Raw genomic sequence first — 18,794 nt, 5'->3', positions numbered from 1 at the left:
AGGTGGTCTTGGTTACAAAAAATGCATTTCTGTTCGCTTTTATTTACATGAAAACTTCTTTTGTTGACAGGTGCACTCGGCGACGGAGCTTGTATCATTTCCAAAACACGAAATCTTTTTTCCAGGAACTTGTTTAACATGTTTAGTGTTGGTAATTCACTAATCTCTAGGGACCCGAGCTCGAGTTCCCATTCTTTGTGTGATTCGGAGTCTAATTTATTCACAATTAAATGAATTACCAGTGTATCCCATGTATCAACTTGTATATCTTGATTTTTCAATTTATTCATACATTCACTTGTGGTGTCTAACAACTCTCGTAACCCTTTCGATGTTCCCGTAGCTAATTTTCGTTGATTCACTAATCGTGCCAAAATAGTGTTTACAATAATTCGTTTGTTGTTGTATCTTTTTAATAAAATATTCCATGCCATGTCGTAATTACTCTCGCTGACAGGTATGTGCTTAAGTAATTGTTCCGCCTCACCTGATAAACTACTTTTTAAATAATGCATTTTTTGCACTTTATTGAGTGTGGTTTTATTGTGTATTAGCGATGTGTACATATCGTGAAACGAAGTCCATTCGTGATAACTGCCCGAGTACTGTGGAATATTAATTTTCGGCAACCGGACTTCATCACTCACACTAGTGGCAGTTGGAGGGTTATGTGAACTCGATGTACTTTCTCCGCTTCGTGAATTTAACTTCAATAACAAGTCCATCATATTTGACCGTATTTCGATGTATTGTTCTTCGACTTCCATAAAATAATCTTTTGTGAAATATTCATACTGTCCGCGATCTTGTTTAGGTACCAATTTTAACATTTCCATATGATTGTTGTGAAACTGATTCCAATATTCGGTCAATATTTCCATCCGTAACTGTACATAACCACTAGTTAATCTTTGTTTCGGCGATTTCTTATAATTTGAAATAGTTTTCGCCAACAACGCGTACACGTTTTCTTGTTCCTTTATATAGTCTTCCATAATGAAGATATACACACACCAACGTTTGTATACACTTATCAAGTCTATTTATCACTTATTATACAGTTTTTTCACTTTAATTTCTTCTTAAATCCATTTAAATTTGTAAAAACGTAAACAACATTTGAGGTTAATTTCGATGTCACACTAATATAGTTCTTATATCCGGCTCGAAGGACCACTTTTGTACCGGTCGATGAGAGGTGTGGGAGAATTAAAAATGCAGCGTTCATGCAGATAGGTAGTGCAAGACAATTTATTGAAGTAAACAAGTAGGCTTGATGATTTTTAGGACCCGTAACGCCATCTATTCGAAGTAATGAGTTTTAATACATAAGATTGATAAGTTCAATGGTTCACATGCAAAATTAGGACTTTAAAATTATTGTGATTACATAGTAGATGGCGTAAACATCAAACCGTATATTAATTAACTTGAACAGGAGCTTAGGAAACAGATTGTCAAATTAGGTCCATTGCTACCCCCCGAAGACATATTAGAGTCTCACTTAGATCCAAAAACAGATTTAGCACAGGTTAAAGATACCTTGGTTAAAACGAAGGACAACATAACGTCTTTAAAATCTAAATATGACAAAAATGGTTATTCACGGACAGAGACTATGCTTCATCATGTCTACTACTGACTCATTAGGGTAGATAGGGCAGAGGCGGATAACTCAATTTACTCGGAGCTATCTAGAAGTTTTAAACAGCAGTTCAGCGAACTTAAGTCTTTGAAAACCGAACCATCTTCGATTCCATCCGGCTCTGACCCACTGTCAGACCTCATTTCGGTGACCTGTGAGAAAAGGCTTATTTCAGATGTGGTTAATAAGCTGAAGTTCTCTGGTAAAACGTGTGTGCGGTCTTTCATACAAAAAGCTGAGGAACTAGCGATTTCCAGAGGTATGTCCAAGGACAAGCTGCTGTCTTTTGGCTACGAAATTTTTACTGACTCTGCTCTGCATTGGTACCGCTGTGCCAGAAATAGGGTTCAGTCATGGGATGACCTAGTTAAGCTCTTAATACAGGATTTCAGTCAAGCTAACTACGACTATCTTTGGATGTCTGAAATAAAGAAGCGGACACAAGGCGAGCAAGAGAACATTACAATTTATGTTTCTATTATGCAGGGTATGTTCTCTAGGCTTACCAAACAACCGTCCGAAGAGGAAAAACTGGAGATACTGATGCATAATATACGGCCTATATATGCTAGTACTTTGGCAGCGTCTCCCAATATCACTAGTATTCAGGGTCTTCTGGATTTATGCCGCAGCTACGAAAATATACAGTCTCGCATGGCTCATTTTCAGGAGCCACCTAAGGTTAATTCCGATACACTGGCGCGGGAATTTGCGTACGACAGGCAGAATCCCAGCACTTCCAGTAACCGGTTTGGTGCTTCGCAAGGGTTTAGTAATTCCAACTACAGGCAGGATAACAATGATAAACCTAGATTTTTCAAATCCTACCCAAATAGTGGCAATCAATATACAAAAAAATATACGGACCAGACGAATAAAATAAACGTTAATGCAATAGAGACGAAGACTAATTCTAATTCTAAAAACCTATATTGTCCTAGATGTCGCGTGAATTCGCACTCTTTAAAGACTTGTAGTCAACCCCATTTCCTGATTTGTTTTAAATGCGGCAAAAAGGGCGTGCGTTACCCGGACTGCCCGGATTGCAAGTCAGCTGTTCAAAAAAACTAGATGCGGTGGGTTGCAGAAATGGAGAACGCATGATGAATACAACTGGACGTAGTTTAGCGTAAAAGATCCATCCTTTAAAATTTGTCATTTAAATGAATGACTTTTTCCTTTGACAGAAAGTTCAAATTTCACTGACAGATTTTTGTGGGTTGGATCTTTTACCCTAAACTACGTCCAACTAGCGTTAATAAACATGACAGTGCTGACTGGGCCAATTGGCTTAATTTCATTTCAAGCTTCTTTTCATGCTACTCTGTTTCTTCAATCCACAATGTACATTCTGATCGTTCTCGTCCTCACGTTATGGTCGAACTTCAAGATAAGCCACTAATAGGATTGCTAGATACCGGTAGCCCGGTGACGATTCTAGGAAATAATTCGCATACATATTTTTTGGAAAAGGGATTCACCTTACAGCAGGGGCCGTCAACGGATCTCATATCGGCCGGTCGCCATAAACTACCTTGCTTGGGTATTATGTACATATCTGTAAGGTTTCTAGATCAAAATCACTTCTTAGCTGTCCACGCCGTGCCCAGTGTACAGAACTCGCTCATTCTTGGCATGGATTTCTGGAGAAAGTTTGGGTTGTTTCCTGAACATTTATCTCGCGTTTTGATGCGACCCGAGTCCGAGGTTGCGCTTGCTAGTATTGAATTAGATAATACTAAACAGCTGTGTAGTTACGACCATTTATCTAACGACCAAAAAACGACTGCTGATCACATCATTTCACAGTTCTATGACATATCCTATGAAAAGTGTGGTCTAGGTAGGACTACCCTAACTACTCATATTATTGACACTGGGGATGCTGCCCCCATTCGTCAACGTTATTATAGGATGCCACTAGAAAAACAGTGCGTATTAATTGAACAGATCGATGAAATGCTTAAGGACGACGTAATTGAACCTTGCGACAGCGCTTGGTCGTCACCGGTTCTGCTCACACCTAAAAAAGACGGTAAACTAAGATTTTGTCTAGACAGTCGGAAGCTCAATGCTGTAACAAAGAAAGACGCATATAGCCTACCTTATATAGCCGAAATTTTAGATAATTTACGCGATGCAAAATACCTTACTAGCTTGGATCTCTCTAAAAGTTTTTGGCAAATACCGATTAGACAGGAGGATAGATGCAAGACAGCTTTTTATATTCCGTCCCGGGGTACCTTCCAATTTAAATCAATGCCTTTCGGTTTGACCAATGCATCAGCTACACAACAACGCCTCGTAGATAGACTGTTCTATGGTCCAGAATTTGAGTATAAGGTCTTTGTGTTTATTGACGACATCATAATAGTATCTCCTACTTTTGAACAACACATTTCTCTCTTGGTTCGGGTTAAAGAAAAACTGAAGACCGCGAACCTAACTATAAACTACGGGAAGAGCCAGTTCTTTAGGAAGCAATTAAAGTATTTAGGCTATGTGGTGGATTCCAATGGTTTACACGCTGATCCTGACAAAGTCGATGCTGTTGTTAGTTATCCTACTCCTAAAAACCGCAAAGAAGTTAGGAAGTTTTTAGGCGCAGCTTCTTGGTATCGGAGGTTCATACCTAATTTCAGCTCTCTAGCTGCTCCCTTGAATAAGTTAACGTCTCAAACAAAAACTGCACCTCCGTTCGCGTGAACGACCGAAGCGGATGCGGCCTTCAGAGCCTTGAAGGACTGTCTAGTTTCTACCCCAATATTGTCATGTCCTGACTATTCTAAGCCATTCCAGGTACACTGTGACGCTAGTGATGTAGGCATTGGCGCGGTATTAACCCAAATTCAAGACAATACCGAGAGAGTGATTGCGTACATGAGTAAAGCTCTAACTAAACAGGAACAAAACTATAGCGCTACAGAGCGCGAGGCGCTTGCTCTTCTAACGGCGGTCGAACATTGGCGTTGCTACCTTGAAAACGGTCAAAAATTTATTGTCTATACGGACCACTCAGCGCTTAAGTGGTTTCTGAACTTAAATAACCCTACGGGCCGTTTAGCTAGATGGGGCGTCAGACTTTCGGCATTTGATTGCGAAATAAGACATCGTCGAGGTGTTGATAACGTAGTTCCCGATAGCCTATCTCGTATACCAGTTTCAGCTATTGATACGTCAGCACCAAGTACGAGCCACAGTCTAGCGGCTATAACAGATCCTTGGTACCTAAACATTTTTAATGGGTGTCAAAATACACCCGCATCGTTTTTGGACTATCAGGTCATAAATAATAAACTATATCGCTACAAAAGAACTCTAAATCCTCTTGTAAAAGAGTTTGAGTGGAAAGAGGTAATTCCATTGGAAAACAGACGGCAGGTTCTTGAACAAAATCACTCTTGTCCTTCAGCTGGTCATTTTGGTGTTCTAAAAACATACAAACGTCTGTCTCTTAAATATTTCTGGCCGGACATGCATAAGGATGTGACTGAATTTGTAGGGGATTGTGATGTTTGCAAATCGTATAAACATGCCAATCACACCACTCTGGGTACTATGGGCCGGCCAAAAGATTGTAGTAGACCATTTCAAATGATCAGTACAGACCTAGTCGGACCTCTGCCGCCATCTAGAAAACAAAACACATTTCTATTAGTCGTAACATGCTGCTTCACTAAATACTGTCTGCTATTTCCCATACGACGAGCGACTGCTGAAATCATTTCGCGTATACTAGAGGAACAAGTATTTCTGGTACATGGCATTCCAAAAACGATTTTAATGGACAATGGAAAACAGTACGTCAGTAATACTCTCAAATCATTATTTACTAAATATAAAATTCCTGACATTCAATACACCCCTAAATATAGTCCTCAAGTAAATTCGGTAGAAAGGTATAATAAAACTATCGTTACGGCCATCTCATGCTTTATAGAGAATAATGATCACAGGTCATGGGATTCCAATATCCCAAAAATCCAGTTTGCTATCAACTCATCGGTAAATGAAGTGACTAGTCATACACCATCCTTTCTAGTTTACGGTAGAGAATTGGTGACTTGTGGATCCCATTATTTAGATAATGACACTATTAATGACCTAATATTCGCACCTAGGGATGAGTACGCAGAGAACTTGGGTGTACTACGTAGTATATTCGATCAAACGCAACTGGCCTTATTAAAAGCACACTCTAAAAACTGTGGTACATATAATTTATTCATATATTCATATTCATTTTATTTGTATTAATCATACATTGTCAGTGTTATCTTATAATTAGGTACATAGGTATGCGAGATGGAAGTCAAACATAAATACATTAATACAAAAAGAAATATACAACAATAAAATTCTCAGAATGTCATAAAAATTTAAAAATAATAGTTATCGTCGAGCTATTCATCCAAGAATTCAGCAACGGAATAATAGGCCTTTTGGATTAAAAACGACTTCAGTTTTAATATAAATCCTAAGTTGGTGCGAACGTTTTTTATACTCGTTGGGATCTTATTATAAAGTTTAGGTCCTAGTATGTGTAAGCAGAGAGCAGATTTTCTTAATCTATGTTTCGGCAGATCTAGGTCGTGTCGCCTCTGATCCTGGAAGCGGTTGCTAGTCCATATTTTCCTCGGAAACTTTTCTAAATTTAGCCTAACATATTTAACTACCTCTAGAATTAACATAGAAGGTAACGTTAGAATATGGAAGTCCATAAATAACTGACGAGCTGGCGCGTCAGGGGCCACCCGTGCCATTTTCCTTATAATTTTCTTTTGTATGAGGAATGGTCTGTCCCTGTCAGCAGCCAGGCCCCATAAATCTACTCCATACGACAGAACAGAATGACAGTATGCATGGTAGGCTATCATTAGGTTCTCCTTAGACAGGATAGGCATAAGCCGAGATATTATATAGTAGGCCGAGTTGAGTTTGCTGCATATCCTGTCAATATGTTCCTGCCATTGCAGACCGGAGTCCAGAGTAAAACCCAAGAACTTAGCATGCATAACAAAAGTGACTGGAGTATTTTGTACGAGTACCGAGTCTGAAGTGGCAGCGGCATCTGTGCTCCGCTTCAAGTTAAATTCTGTAATACTAGTTTTTTCAAGATTTAGTATCATTCCGTTTACAGTGAACCAATCCGAGAGGCGCAGAATGACAGACTGAACATTTCTTAGCAGCTGGTCCCTGCTCTCTGCATTCACAATGGCACAGATGTCGTCTGCGTACATTATAAAATCCACAATAGGCGAGTCAAAGGGAAGGTCGTTCATGAGGATAAGAAATATATTATTTCCTATATTTGATCCCTGGGGCACAGATCTGTCACCTATCGGGTTTAGACTCGATCGTTCATTATTAACATCCGTAGATTGCTCCCTGTCACTCAAGAATGACATAATGACCTTCTGAGCAATTCCCCGGACGCCGTAATGGCTCAACTTGCTCGCGATGAGACTGTGGTCGACTAGATCGAAAGCTCGTGATAAATCAAAGAAAACAGCAGCTACGCGCTTCCTATTTTCCAGTTTGTCCAACACCGTTCGCAATAATAGTCGAGCGGCACCGGTCGTGGATTTACCGGTTTGGTAGGCGTACTGCTGTTCACAGAGTGACTTGTTCATAATTAAGAATTTTGTTAGTCGATTACACAGTCCCATCTCAAACATTTTCGACACAGCCGGAACAATCGATATAGGCCTGTAACATTTTTGTTCTTTCTGGGAGCCCTTTCCTTTGTAAACAGGTGTTACCTTTATTTTCTTTAGAGAGACAGGATAATTACCGTTACACGCGGACTTATTAAATAAATAGCACAATGCATACAAAAAATTAGCTAGAAGACTACGCAATATATGAGTCGGGAGACCATATATATCTTTAGTGCCCTTAGGCTTTATCTTTTTTATTATTGCTATGAGTTCCCCAACTGTGAATGGCGCAAGAAACATTGTTTTCGCAACACCTGGGACGTTCATTCGCAAATGATTCATTGCATTTGCAATCTCAGGTCTCTGTGGCGTATCACGCACGACAGATATGTAGTACGCGTTGAGGGATTCAGCAAGCTGAGTGTCCGAGCCAGTTGGGCCGCATACTGCATGCCGCAGCACACTCAGCGCGCCTCCCCCCCGCGACCCCTTGTTTGTTTGTGATTTGATCATACGCCAAAGGGACCTGGAAGTGTTTGGTGCATTAGCAATCGATTGGTTTAGGTATTCTCTTTTTACCCTTTTAAGCAAACCGTCGTGCTTGCATTTACTAGAGAGATATAAATTGTGCAGTAGGCTTAGCAAGGTTTTATCATATCGCGCGTGGAATCGACTGTCGTCATTTAACGATAGTCGTAATTTTATCGTTTTGCTGAACATGGCTACAGGCTACGATAAGAATACCACGTCGATATTGTATGACGTTATCGACTATCATTCGTAAGTCACCACGATTGTCAATGCCTAGAGTTTATGAAAAATCCATTCAATGGCTGGCTTTATTAAAATGTCGGACGTGTGTCGGACGAAGTTCGAAAACGAATAGTTAGTTTTATTATTACACTTCCAAATTGGAAAATGTTTAAATGAGTGGCAGCTTTATACAAATTGACAAGGCCCCTACGTTTTCTGTTCTCTTTGACGGCGCAGCAACTAGTATAATTTCTCTCTCCTCGCTCTTTTAAAATGCCATTTGTCAAAAAAGGACAACCATACTGTTGACAAGGTGAACTTCAAATCAAGTGTTGCCTTTTTAGGGTTTCGTACCCAAAGGGTAAAACGGGACCCTATTACTAAGACTTCGCTGTCCGTCCGTCCGTCCGTCCGTCCGTCCGTCTGTCACCAGGCTGTATCTCACGAACCGTGATAGTTAGACAGTTGAAATTTTCACAGATGATGTATTTCTGTTGCCGCTATAACAACAAATACTAAAAACAGAATAAAATAAAGATTTAAGTGGGGCTCCCATACAGCAAACGTGATTTTTGACCAAAGTTAAGCAACGTCGGGCGTGGTCAGTACTTGGATGGGTGACCGTTTTCTTTTTGCATTTTTTCCCGTTTTTTTTTGCTTTATGGTACGGAACCCTTCGTGCGCGAGTCCGACTCGCACTTGCCCGGTTTTTTGATGCATTATGTTAATAAAACGGTAGTCATTCTTGATTTTATCCTCCTTACTATGGTTGCAGACGATATATGGAGTTATCTACATTTGACAGCGGTAGATGATAGAAGACAATTTGCATAACATGGTCGTTGGATAACATGTGGATAATTTGACAGATTGTCCCATTTTGACAGTTCAACTTAGTTAGTTTTATCTAAGTGCCTCTTAGGTCACGACAAGCCTTGTCGTGGATGCAGAGCTTTTGAAAAAAACCTATTTTAAGATATAAATTACCAGTAAGTATCAGTTTTTCTATGTTTTTATTAAGAGTTAATAGTTAAAACGTTCCGCTGCATATTATATTGTCAATATTTTCTTCGCAGGGATGTCGAGATTTTTTTTCTACCAGCACGCGGCTGCTGCGGAGGAAAAAGAAAGAAGAAAGATTCAGCGCCGAACTCTAAGGGATGCCGCAAACCCCTTCGATATGCCGGATAAAGAGTTCCGGCATATATATAGATTTCGGAAGGAGGTGGTTTTTTACTTATGTGGAGAACTGAACGTGGACCTTCAGCCTCACAATGGTGATGGATTGCCAACTCACTTTAAGGTGAGCTATAATATTGCAGTGTTCCTCGTATAGTTAATTCTAGAGTTAGACCAAGATAAGACTGCAATAATTTTGATAGCACACTCAGTGCAAGTGTTGTTTTCAACGTGAAACTTCTAAGAAATTATGACCATGCTACTAAATTCTACTATATATAATATTTAAAATCCAAAAGTTTGTATGTGAAGATGACGCACAATCACACAAAATTAGCTGATACATATTTGGGTGCAATTGTTATTTATAACAAAGGTTACTAAAGCTAATTTTTACCTTAAAATGTATTGCTTAAGGGGGAAAATGTACTTACTTAAATAATTAAAAGCCTAATTTATTTGTTTTAGGTTCTAACAGCGTTACATCTGCTGGCTGATGGAAATTACCAATGTGGGACTGGTCAGGACCATGGTTTATGCATTGGTCAAACAACCGTAAGCCGGTATCTCGATCAATTTGTAGACGCTGTCAACAGAAGGTATGTTCATTTGAGCACTGAAAAACTACATAAAAAACTGTTGGTTCTGTGATTTTCTACTTAAACATACTTTCTTATTCCTCGAGCCAAATATATACAGGTGGTGAATGATAGGTTTTCTATGTATGAGAATATATATATAGAGAATAAGGCTAGGGCTATCTTAGCAGTTTTGCCTTTTTTGAATTTATAAGTAAGAGTGTGGCTGTATTGTGCAATGAGATAGGTATTATTTGATAGTTAGGTATAAGTTTACTTACATTGGATACATAATTTGGAAATACACTATTAGCTAGGTATGACTAAGGTTAAGTTCTACCACACAATGCCAATTTTTACAGACTTAAAGACCAATGGATAATATTTCCTGGAAATGAACGGTCCCGGCGATCAGTTGCCACAGGATTTGAGGAGGCATACCGTCTGCCAAATATCTTGGGTGCAGTAGACTGCACCCAAGTGAAGATATTTCCTCCACCTCTGCCTCATGGAGTGCAGTATCTAAACCGCAAAGGTGTTCATGCTCTTAATGTACAGCTAGTAAGTTTTAATTATAGTTACAAATGAAAATATTTCAATATTAATCATAAAATCCTCCTAACGGGCAACAATATAAGTATATTATAATTAATTAATAAAATATAATCTCTATGGGACAATCTTACACAGATGTAATCTAGATAGATCCAGATAATTCATTAAAATTAATATCTATGTTACTACTTAGTTGTCACTAATACTCAATTAAGAAAAAATAAAATAAAATAAAAAATCATAAGCATTTATTGCAAACATATTAAGTACTTACATAATATTAGGTAGGTAGGTACTTATACATAATATGGACCCTGCAAGGGCGCAGCAATCTTATAAATAAATAACAAACTAAGTACTACAAATATAAAAATCATACCTCATACTTTTCAGGTTGCAGATGTCAACTGCAAAATCTTGGCAGTGAACGCAAGGTTTCCCGGCCGAGTGCATGACTCGTTCATATTTAACAATTCTTCCATTAAGGATGAATTAAGAAGATTGTACAACGGCCACATTGGGGATTATTTCCTTTTGGGTAAGCAGAAAATTGTGCGTGTATCTGTCTGTACTTCGATCATATCTTAGTGAATATACCTATTATAAAACATAATTAAGTAAAAGGGAAGTTTCGTTAATTGTTCGGATGCTTAACTGTTGTGTAGTTAACCAAATAATTTCAGGTGACTCGGGGTATGCTCTCGAGCCATGGCTCATGACGCCAGTGTTGAATCCTGCCCAGGGAAGCCCAGAAGCAAGGTACACTGCCTGGCACTGTCGTGTGCGCAACATAATTGAGCGGACCAATGGGTACCTCAAAAATGTGTTCCGGTGCCTGGGTCACGACCGCGTCTTACACTACAGCCCAGCGAAGGCATCGTCGATGATAAATGTATGTTGCGTATTATACAACATAATGCAATATTACAGGTAAGTGTGCTTAACATTAATAATTTGTCCTTACATAAACGTATTGTTTAAATAAATAAATAAAGATAAGAGCAAATATAATATATTTCATTGTTCACTGAGTGATTGAAGAAAATTCCATGTTGTTGTGCAAAGAGAATTTGAAATAGATGAATATTGTCATAGTAAATTATGTAGTCAGTAAATTTACTGCCATCTTTCGACACAAATGTCCTAGTAGTTTCAGGGCTCACTCAATATTTGCTCGCGACCTACCAATGGGTCTCGACTAATAGTTCCGGAAATGCTGTACTTAGATACTGATTTTCTCATTTTTCTTGCAGAGATCTTCCCGTGGAAATCGTAGAAGAAATTGAAGAAGGGGCTCCTCAAGAACTTCCTCATCGTCATGCCCAAAACGGACTCTTATTAAGAGTGGCGCAGGAAAAGCGTGCGCGGCTAATAAATACATATTTTGCTTATTACTATGTTTTATTATGATACAAATACCTACCTCATATGTCTTGCTATGCTCAAGCAGAGATTAGTAAATATTATAGACGGTATTCTGGCTTTCCGCCGAAGTATGCATGCATTCTTTTAAACTTCTCACTTACTCACAAAAGCTCACTAGATGGCGTCCCTAAATAAGGATATGCCTTAAATGCTTTTTCATTTGTCATGTCCTGAAAGAGGGTCATTTTTGTTCTATATATACGATTTTTTTTCGAAATTTTAAGATAAGCAGTTGAGATTTGGTTTTAAAGGGGATCCAGACTCATTTATTAATAATTATATAAGATAGCTAAAGCTAAAAAAATTAAATACCTATCAAAATTTTGCGCCCTTGGTAGGGTCATAGGGTGCCCAATATTTAATGCCGATTGCTATGGCCAATCTTTGCGCGAGGGTCACTTGTCGCCTCCCTTAGGCGTTTGCTGAGCGGCCTGAGCGCCTTGTGGAGCCCCTGATCCCCCCTACCCCACGGACCTAAGGTAGAAGTACTAGTGCTCGACGCTGCACTATATATTATTCGTTCACTTTATGTCAAAGTAATATAGGTTAGATTTGAACGGCGAAGATTTTTCTGTATTCAAATTTAATCCTTGTCACTTTGACATAAAGTGCCCATGTCGAATACTAGTGCAGCGTCGAGCACTAGTCTACCGTAGTGTCTCGGACATAATGGCGCTCTATTATATGACATTAGTGCCTTTCGTCACTTGGTTAACAATCTACTTTCCTTCCTTTCTTCCTCCCTTGAATGCAGATATGAACCGGTTTCACGTAAACCGGCCTAGTAGCGCCCTCTATATTGCCTTATTGTAGTAACCTTTTCAAAACCTTACAACTTTAAATAGAAGTGAGGTTCTGTGAACTGTAGAACCTAAACCACCACCATAGCACGTATGAATGTACCTACATCACCAAGGTATCTCAAATGAAATTTGGCTACTTGTTCTCCATTAAGAATTAAATATCTAAATAGGTAAGTATAAGCTTAGAGCATTTAGTAACTTGAGACGGCATCGCTATCTTTTTCTGTACGAAACAGTCTGCCGATTTTTGCGGGGGAGGGGACGTCAAATGTATTGCATGATTTGTATGTAATGTACAAATAGCCATGTCAGTTTATACAAAAGTTTGCAAATTTGTGCAAGTTTTTCGGTAGAGGGGTAAGCTCTTAATGGCGACTCCAGTTATCAAATGCTCTAAATAAGGGACTAATAAGATAAACTCTGTGATATTAGAATTGAGTTATTTAAGAAATATGTATTTTTTTCGTATTAGTAGCTAAAAACACAATTGTATACTAGAGTGTAGACAAACATAACGCCTTACATGAAGAAGTGTGAAAGAATGAAGTCACATTAATTAACTACTATTAATCGTCTTCCTCTTCCATTATTTCAGTATCCTCCAAGTTTTCTATGTTCTCCGTCTCCTCCAAAAGATTACTGAAACAATATTAACAAAATATAATTATTATAATAATTAAGAAGTAGTTCCTTTATTCTATGTATAACTACAGTTCGTTATTTTTAGCATTAGAAAGAACTTGAAAGAAGGTTAGCGATCTTGACATGTCTTTTAAATTAAAAACGCTTACTATACTAGAGCCATATCAATACAAGTCTGCTACTAATTTTAATAGCACATCGTTACAGACTTGTCTAGGTCAGCGTGATTACTTTTAAAGTCACATCCATCTATGTAAATTGGATCTCTCTGACAAATACTCAAAAATTATCGAATGAGGATAAACCAAAACATGTCACTAGATACTGTCATGGTAAATTAATGTACTGTACATTTACTGCCATCTTTCTACAGAAAATTCAAACTGTTAGAACGCTATTTATTTGACTTTGATCCTTATTTTTTCACTGATATGTGTTAATTTGTTAAATATCAAAATTAAGGTTATGGCGCCATCGCTCGAAAAGATTGCACCATATCTTTGGTCTAGTGTCGAGTAGATGGCGTTAATATTAATATTTAACAGCTTAATACATATCAGTGAATGAATAAGGATCAAAGTCAAATAAATGGCGTTCTAACAGTTTGAATTTACTGTCGAAAAATGGCAGCAAATTTACTGTGGCTACATAATTTACTTTGACAATTCTTCGCCTGTATTTCAAATTCTCTTTGCTATATATAACAAACCCAAAGGAACAAAAACGCAGAATACAGACTTGTTTGGTGACTAACGGTCTGGAACCATTTATCTGTGGATCTGAGGAATCTTGAGTAATTCAGGCGTTAATAATATTGTATCCCAAAGGCTCTCATAAACTGAAAACATTGGCGTATTTTATCTATATAATAAGGGCGTTATGGCCCTTATGGGCACTAAAAATGGTACTAGTCCAGCGGTGTCACTCACGAATTCGAGCCAATCGTTCAGCCTAACGCAACTAGTTGCGACCAATCGCGCGCGTGATGCAAACTCATCAACCAATTGCGCGCGTGATGCGATCATCAACCAATCGCGTTGTAGCGGTGTCACACCGCTGTACTGTCCCCATTCTTATTGCCCGTAAGGTCAGTCCTTAAATATATACATCAATGGGTCAGAGAATGAGCCTTTAAGTAGATAGTTAGTTCAACCTCAGGGTAACGCGTGTTTGTCCATTCGTTCGCGTGTTACTACTACTGCATAGTACATACATACATACATACATACATACATAAATATTGCGTTTATTTGTTAGTTGATATCAGTAATAAAAAAAATCTTACCTATTCGCCAACATGACGTTGCTCTCCTTTAAAAGTTCTAATTTTTTTGTTGCGTCTCGTTGAGGATTTTTAGTTGATTGAGGATGTCCTGTCGACATAAAATATGTTATAGCAAGCTGAAACTAAGTGATATCACAGTAAATATAATAAATAACGCTATCTACAACAAGGGGAATGTCTATTGTATTTAAGTACTTATTTACTTGTCCCATACTTAAGTTGCACAAAAAACCTTTATATGCTACTGATTTCTTGCGGGTTCCTTGTGGAAATACAGTACACAGTTATTGTGGAAATACAGAATTTGAGACAATTATAAAAGTACATACAACCAGCCTAATATCTTTTAGTAGTTCCGTCTATTTCAGTTATCATAACATAATAATAATAATGCAACCTATGTGCGTCCCACTGCTAGGCACAGGCCTCCTCTCAAGCGCGAGAGGGCTTGGGCTATAGTCCCCACGCTAGCCGAAAGCTGATTGGGGCCTTCACATACACCTTTGAATTTCTTTGCAAAGGTATACAGGTTTCCTTTCCTCACGATGTTTTTCCTTCACCGAAAAGATAGTGGTAAATATCAAATGATATTTCGTACATAAGTTCCGGAAAACTCATTGGTACGAGCCAGGATTAGGATCCGCGACCTCCGGATTGAAAGTCGGACTTCAAATCCACTCGGCCACCACTGCTTTATTGTATCATAACTCATACTAAATATAACTATAATAAATTGGCAAATTATATGTACATATTATGATATCCCAGGTGTGGCCTGTAATATGAGCAAAAAATTAAACAGTAGACTGTACTCCTCATACTGACCAACATTTGTTCAGCGACTTTTAAAAATAACTTGTGGTTTGATTTTGAATACATTTTAAAGTTTATTCTAAGACGCAATGTGTTGCGAATTTTGTAATGTTTTAAGGCGTGACAAGCAACGTCAATCACAATGATATGGCGTGGCAATGGCGTCCATTGAAGATAATATTTATTTTGTATGAAAAATAGGGAGTCTAAATACTTCATAATTTTTAAAAGTTGTTGAACAAAATTGTCACCGTTTGAGGAGTACAATCTACGTTTTAATTATTTGCTCGTGTTACAGGCCACACCCGGTAATTGGCTTGACTATTATGGTACTACCAAACACTGAATACACCGCACACTAATGAGGAGCTATTTTGGTTACTTAAATATGATTAATAAGTATAATGAAACAGATTAGTAATAATAAAATTGCCGTACAAATATATCACAGCCAAGAGATCGAGATAAATAACCGGGCAAGTGCGAGTCGGACTCGCGCACGAAGGGTTCCGTACCATAATGCAAAAAAAAAACGGAAAAAAAGCAAAAAAAAAACGGTCACCCATCCAAGTACTGACCACGCCCGACGTTGCTTAACTTCGGTCAAAAATCACGTTTGTTGTATGGGAGCCCCATTTAAATCTTTATTTTATTCTATTTTTAACCGACTTCCAAATCCCAAAGGAGGAGGTTATCAATTCGGTTGTATGTTTTTTATTTTTTTTATTTATTTTTTTATTTTTTATGTTTGTTACTCCATATCTCCGTCATTACTGGACCGATTTTGAAAATTCTTTTTTTGATTGAATGTATATGCATACAGATTGGTCCCGTTTTTGTCAAAACCCAGTTCTGATGATGGGATCCATGAGGAATCGAGGGAACTCCTCAAATCTTAAAGGCATACATATAGTGATTTTTAGGTTTTTATCAACAAATCAAGCATATACATCCAAAAAAGTGACTTATGATGAAGTGGAACTGCTGATGATGATCAGAACGGAACTCTTCAACGACGCATAGTTCACGTTTGGCGATTTGTCCTCTTCGTTATGTTTGTTAAGCAAGTTAAGTTTTTAAGCCACATTTTTGTCAAGCTCGAGTTCTGATGATGGGATCCATGAGGAATCGAGGGAACTCTTCAAATCTTAAAGGCATGCGAATAGAGATTTTTGTATTTACATCAGAAAATCAAGCATTTTCATTAAAAACTCTCGCATTTGATGAAGTGGAACTGCTGATGATGATCAGAACAGAACTCTTCAACGACGCATAGTTCACGTTTGGCGATTTGTCCTCTTCGTTATGTTTGTTAAGCAAGTTTAGTTTTTAAGCCACATTTCTGTCAAGCTCGAGTTCTGATGATGGGATCCATGAGAAATCGAGGGAACTCCTCAAATTTTAAAGGCATGCGTATAGAGATTTTTGTATTTTCATCAGAAAATCAAGCATTTTCATTAAAAACTGTCGCATTTGATGAAGTGGAACTGCTGATGATGATCAGAACGGAACTCTTCAACGACGCATAGTTCACGTTTGGCGATTTGTCCTCTTCGTTATGTTTGTTAAGCAAGTTTAGTTTTTAAGCCACATTTCTGTCAAGCTCGAGTTCTGATGTTGGGATCCATAAGGAATCGAGGGAACTCCTCAAATCTTAAAGGCATACGTATAGAATTTTTTGTATTTTCATCATAAAATCAAGCATTTACATTAAAAACTGTCGCATTTGATGAAGTGGAACTGCTGATGATGATCAGAACAGAACTCTTCAACGACGCATAGTACATGTTTGGTGATTTCGAATTTCGGTTTTGACTTGGACTGGGACCCGGACTCATACCCGGATCCGGTTCGGACCCGGACTCGGACTCGGACTCGGACCCGGACTCGGATCCGGACTCGGACCCGGACTCGGACCCGGACTCGGACCCGGACTCGGACCGGGACTCGGACCCGGACTCTGACTCAGAGACCCGGACCTTGACCCGGAAAACCACTATGATACCTAAACTAAATAAACCACTATGATTACCTACCATAAAATGTGGGTATGATGATGCCAAACCCCTCCCGCTCAAACTCCCGTACACCGCACCGCATGCGCCGTTAAGTGGGTTAGGTTAGGTTTGAACTGCGATCCTCACAGAACCGAACAAAAGTGGGTTAGGTTTGGTTAGAACTGCGAGTCTTACAGAAACGAAATGCTACTAGAAAAGTGGGTTTGATTAGGTTCGAACTGCGATCCTCACAGAACCGAACTGCTATCAGAGAAGTGGGTTCGGTTAGGCTAGAACTACGACCCTTACGGAAACGAAATGCTACTAGAAAGTACTCGTTTTACCTCCTTTTCTACATAGTGCACCATCTACCATAATCTTTCACCGGGCCCCATAGAAGCCGGTTTTTTTTTCTTAAAAATTATTAGTATTTGTTGTTATAGCGGCAACAGAAATACATCATGTGTGAAAATTTCAACTATCTAGCTATCACGGTTCGTGAGATACAGACTGGTGACAGGTGGACGGACGGACGGACGGACGGACAGCGAAGTCTTAGTAATAGGGTCCCGTTTTACCCTTTGGGTACGGAACCCTAAAAAGCAAAACGTTGTTAAAACTTTTACCCGACTACGGTTTTTTTTATTCATAAATAAAGCAGCTCTTCCTTTTCCAAAGTCAGTTAAATGTTATTTTGTACTCTATGTCACCCCAGAGTTGCGCCATAAAAATTAATATTGGGTTGGGAGCCGCCCCTTTGGGGAATAAAATAGCAAAATGTTTCACTATACCAACCCCAAGCAAATGTTAAATGTAAAATATCAAACAAAATCAAACCAAACCCAAATGAATGTTATTAATTGTCAATTATCTCCATGTGTTACTAAGCGCCACTTGCACCCACTAACCCGGGGTTAACCGGTTAACCCAGTGTCAAATTCTACTGGTATCCATGATAACTCCAGGTTTAACCGGTTAACCTCGGGATAGTAAATGGTGCATGTGGCCCTTATAGGGCACTTAATGTACAACAGAAGGACAATTTTCTTGTCAGCTGTTGCCATAGCATCAAGTGAATTAACGTTTTAAAACTATTATTATTTTTATATTTTTTTTTCAACTCAAGTTAGGTTGTTTAAAATATGAATATAAAAGTAAAATATAAAAAAAGTTACAAAACAATAAAAATACATAGTAAACACATTATAAAAAACCTAACCTGACAGGTGAGCTTACTTATTTATCTATGGTTTAAAAAATGTGAACTTACATCTCCAATCCTTGACTCCTCTGGACCCACTCCCTCGGAGGTATCTTTTCCGATTGCAGTCAGGATTAGCTGTTCCTCCTGACTGACCATTGGTATTTCCACAGCATTGCCAGTCTGGGCCCGAGCCCGGTTGGCTGCAGCATTATTTGACCGAGCCTTTCGGCTCAAGTCACGCCATGTCTGACAGAA

At 38.6% G+C, this 18,794-nt stretch overlaps 2 protein-coding genes and 2 long non-coding RNA genes across 5 annotated transcripts in view; 1 reads left to right on the top strand and 3 right to left on the bottom strand.

The window, feature by feature from the left end:
* The window catches only part of LOC134673805 (uncharacterized), a 109,372-nt gene that overhangs the window by 28,589 nt on the left and 61,989 nt on the right, over positions 1-18,794 (bottom strand). The window lies entirely within an intron of this gene.
* Positions 1-18,794, bottom strand: part of LOC134673749 (uncharacterized) — a 78,833-nt gene that overhangs the window by 23,576 nt on the left and 36,463 nt on the right. The window lies entirely within an intron of this gene.
* LOC134673933 (putative nuclease HARBI1) lies at positions 9,097-11,800 on the top strand. 2 transcript variants are annotated; one of them, XM_063531973.1, is made up of 6 exons: positions 9,097-9,361; positions 9,706-9,836; positions 10,178-10,376; positions 10,764-10,908; positions 11,054-11,300; positions 11,624-11,800. In XM_063531973.1, the coding sequence occupies exons 1-6, from the start codon at positions 9,137-9,139 to the stop codon at positions 11,778-11,780; spliced, it is 1,104 nt and encodes a 367-aa protein (XP_063388043.1). In that variant the 5' UTR covers positions 9,097-9,136; the 3' UTR covers positions 11,781-11,800. The 2 variants fall into 2 exon arrangements, with proteins under 2 accessions (XP_063388043.1, XP_063388044.1); XM_063531974.1 differs by lacking the exon at positions 9,706-9,836 and having other exon boundaries at positions 9,329-9,361.
* Positions 13,053-18,784, bottom strand: LOC134673723 (uncharacterized). The gene is made up of 3 exons (XR_010099506.1): positions 18,606-18,784; positions 14,526-14,613; positions 13,053-13,237 (listed from the first exon to the last, which is right to left on the bottom strand). It is a non-coding gene; the product is annotated as an uncharacterized LOC134673723 (long non-coding RNA).

The sequence above is a fragment of the Cydia fagiglandana genome, chromosome 19, assembly GCF_963556715.1.
Source record: "Cydia fagiglandana chromosome 19, ilCydFagi1.1, whole genome shotgun sequence".
NCBI classification, from domain to species: domain Eukaryota; kingdom Metazoa; phylum Arthropoda; class Insecta; order Lepidoptera; family Tortricidae; genus Cydia; species Cydia fagiglandana.
Note: the sequence above shows the minus strand (reverse complement) of the source record. Positions and strands in the feature narration are given on the sequence as shown.

Bases quoted from the DNA above. Each gene is read 5' to 3' on its own strand.
- LOC134673933 (XM_063531973.1), top strand. From the start codon at position 9,137: ATGTCGAGATTTTTTTTCTACCAGCACGCGGCTGCTGCGGAGGAAAAA. The intron at 9,837-10,177 runs GTATGTTCATTT...CAATTTTTACAG, and splicing joins GTAGACGCTGTCAACAGAAG to ACTTAAAGACCAATGGATAA. The intron at 10,909-11,053 runs GTAAGCAGAAAA...AAATAATTTCAG, and splicing joins TGGGGATTATTTCCTTTTGG to GTGACTCGGGGTATGCTCTC.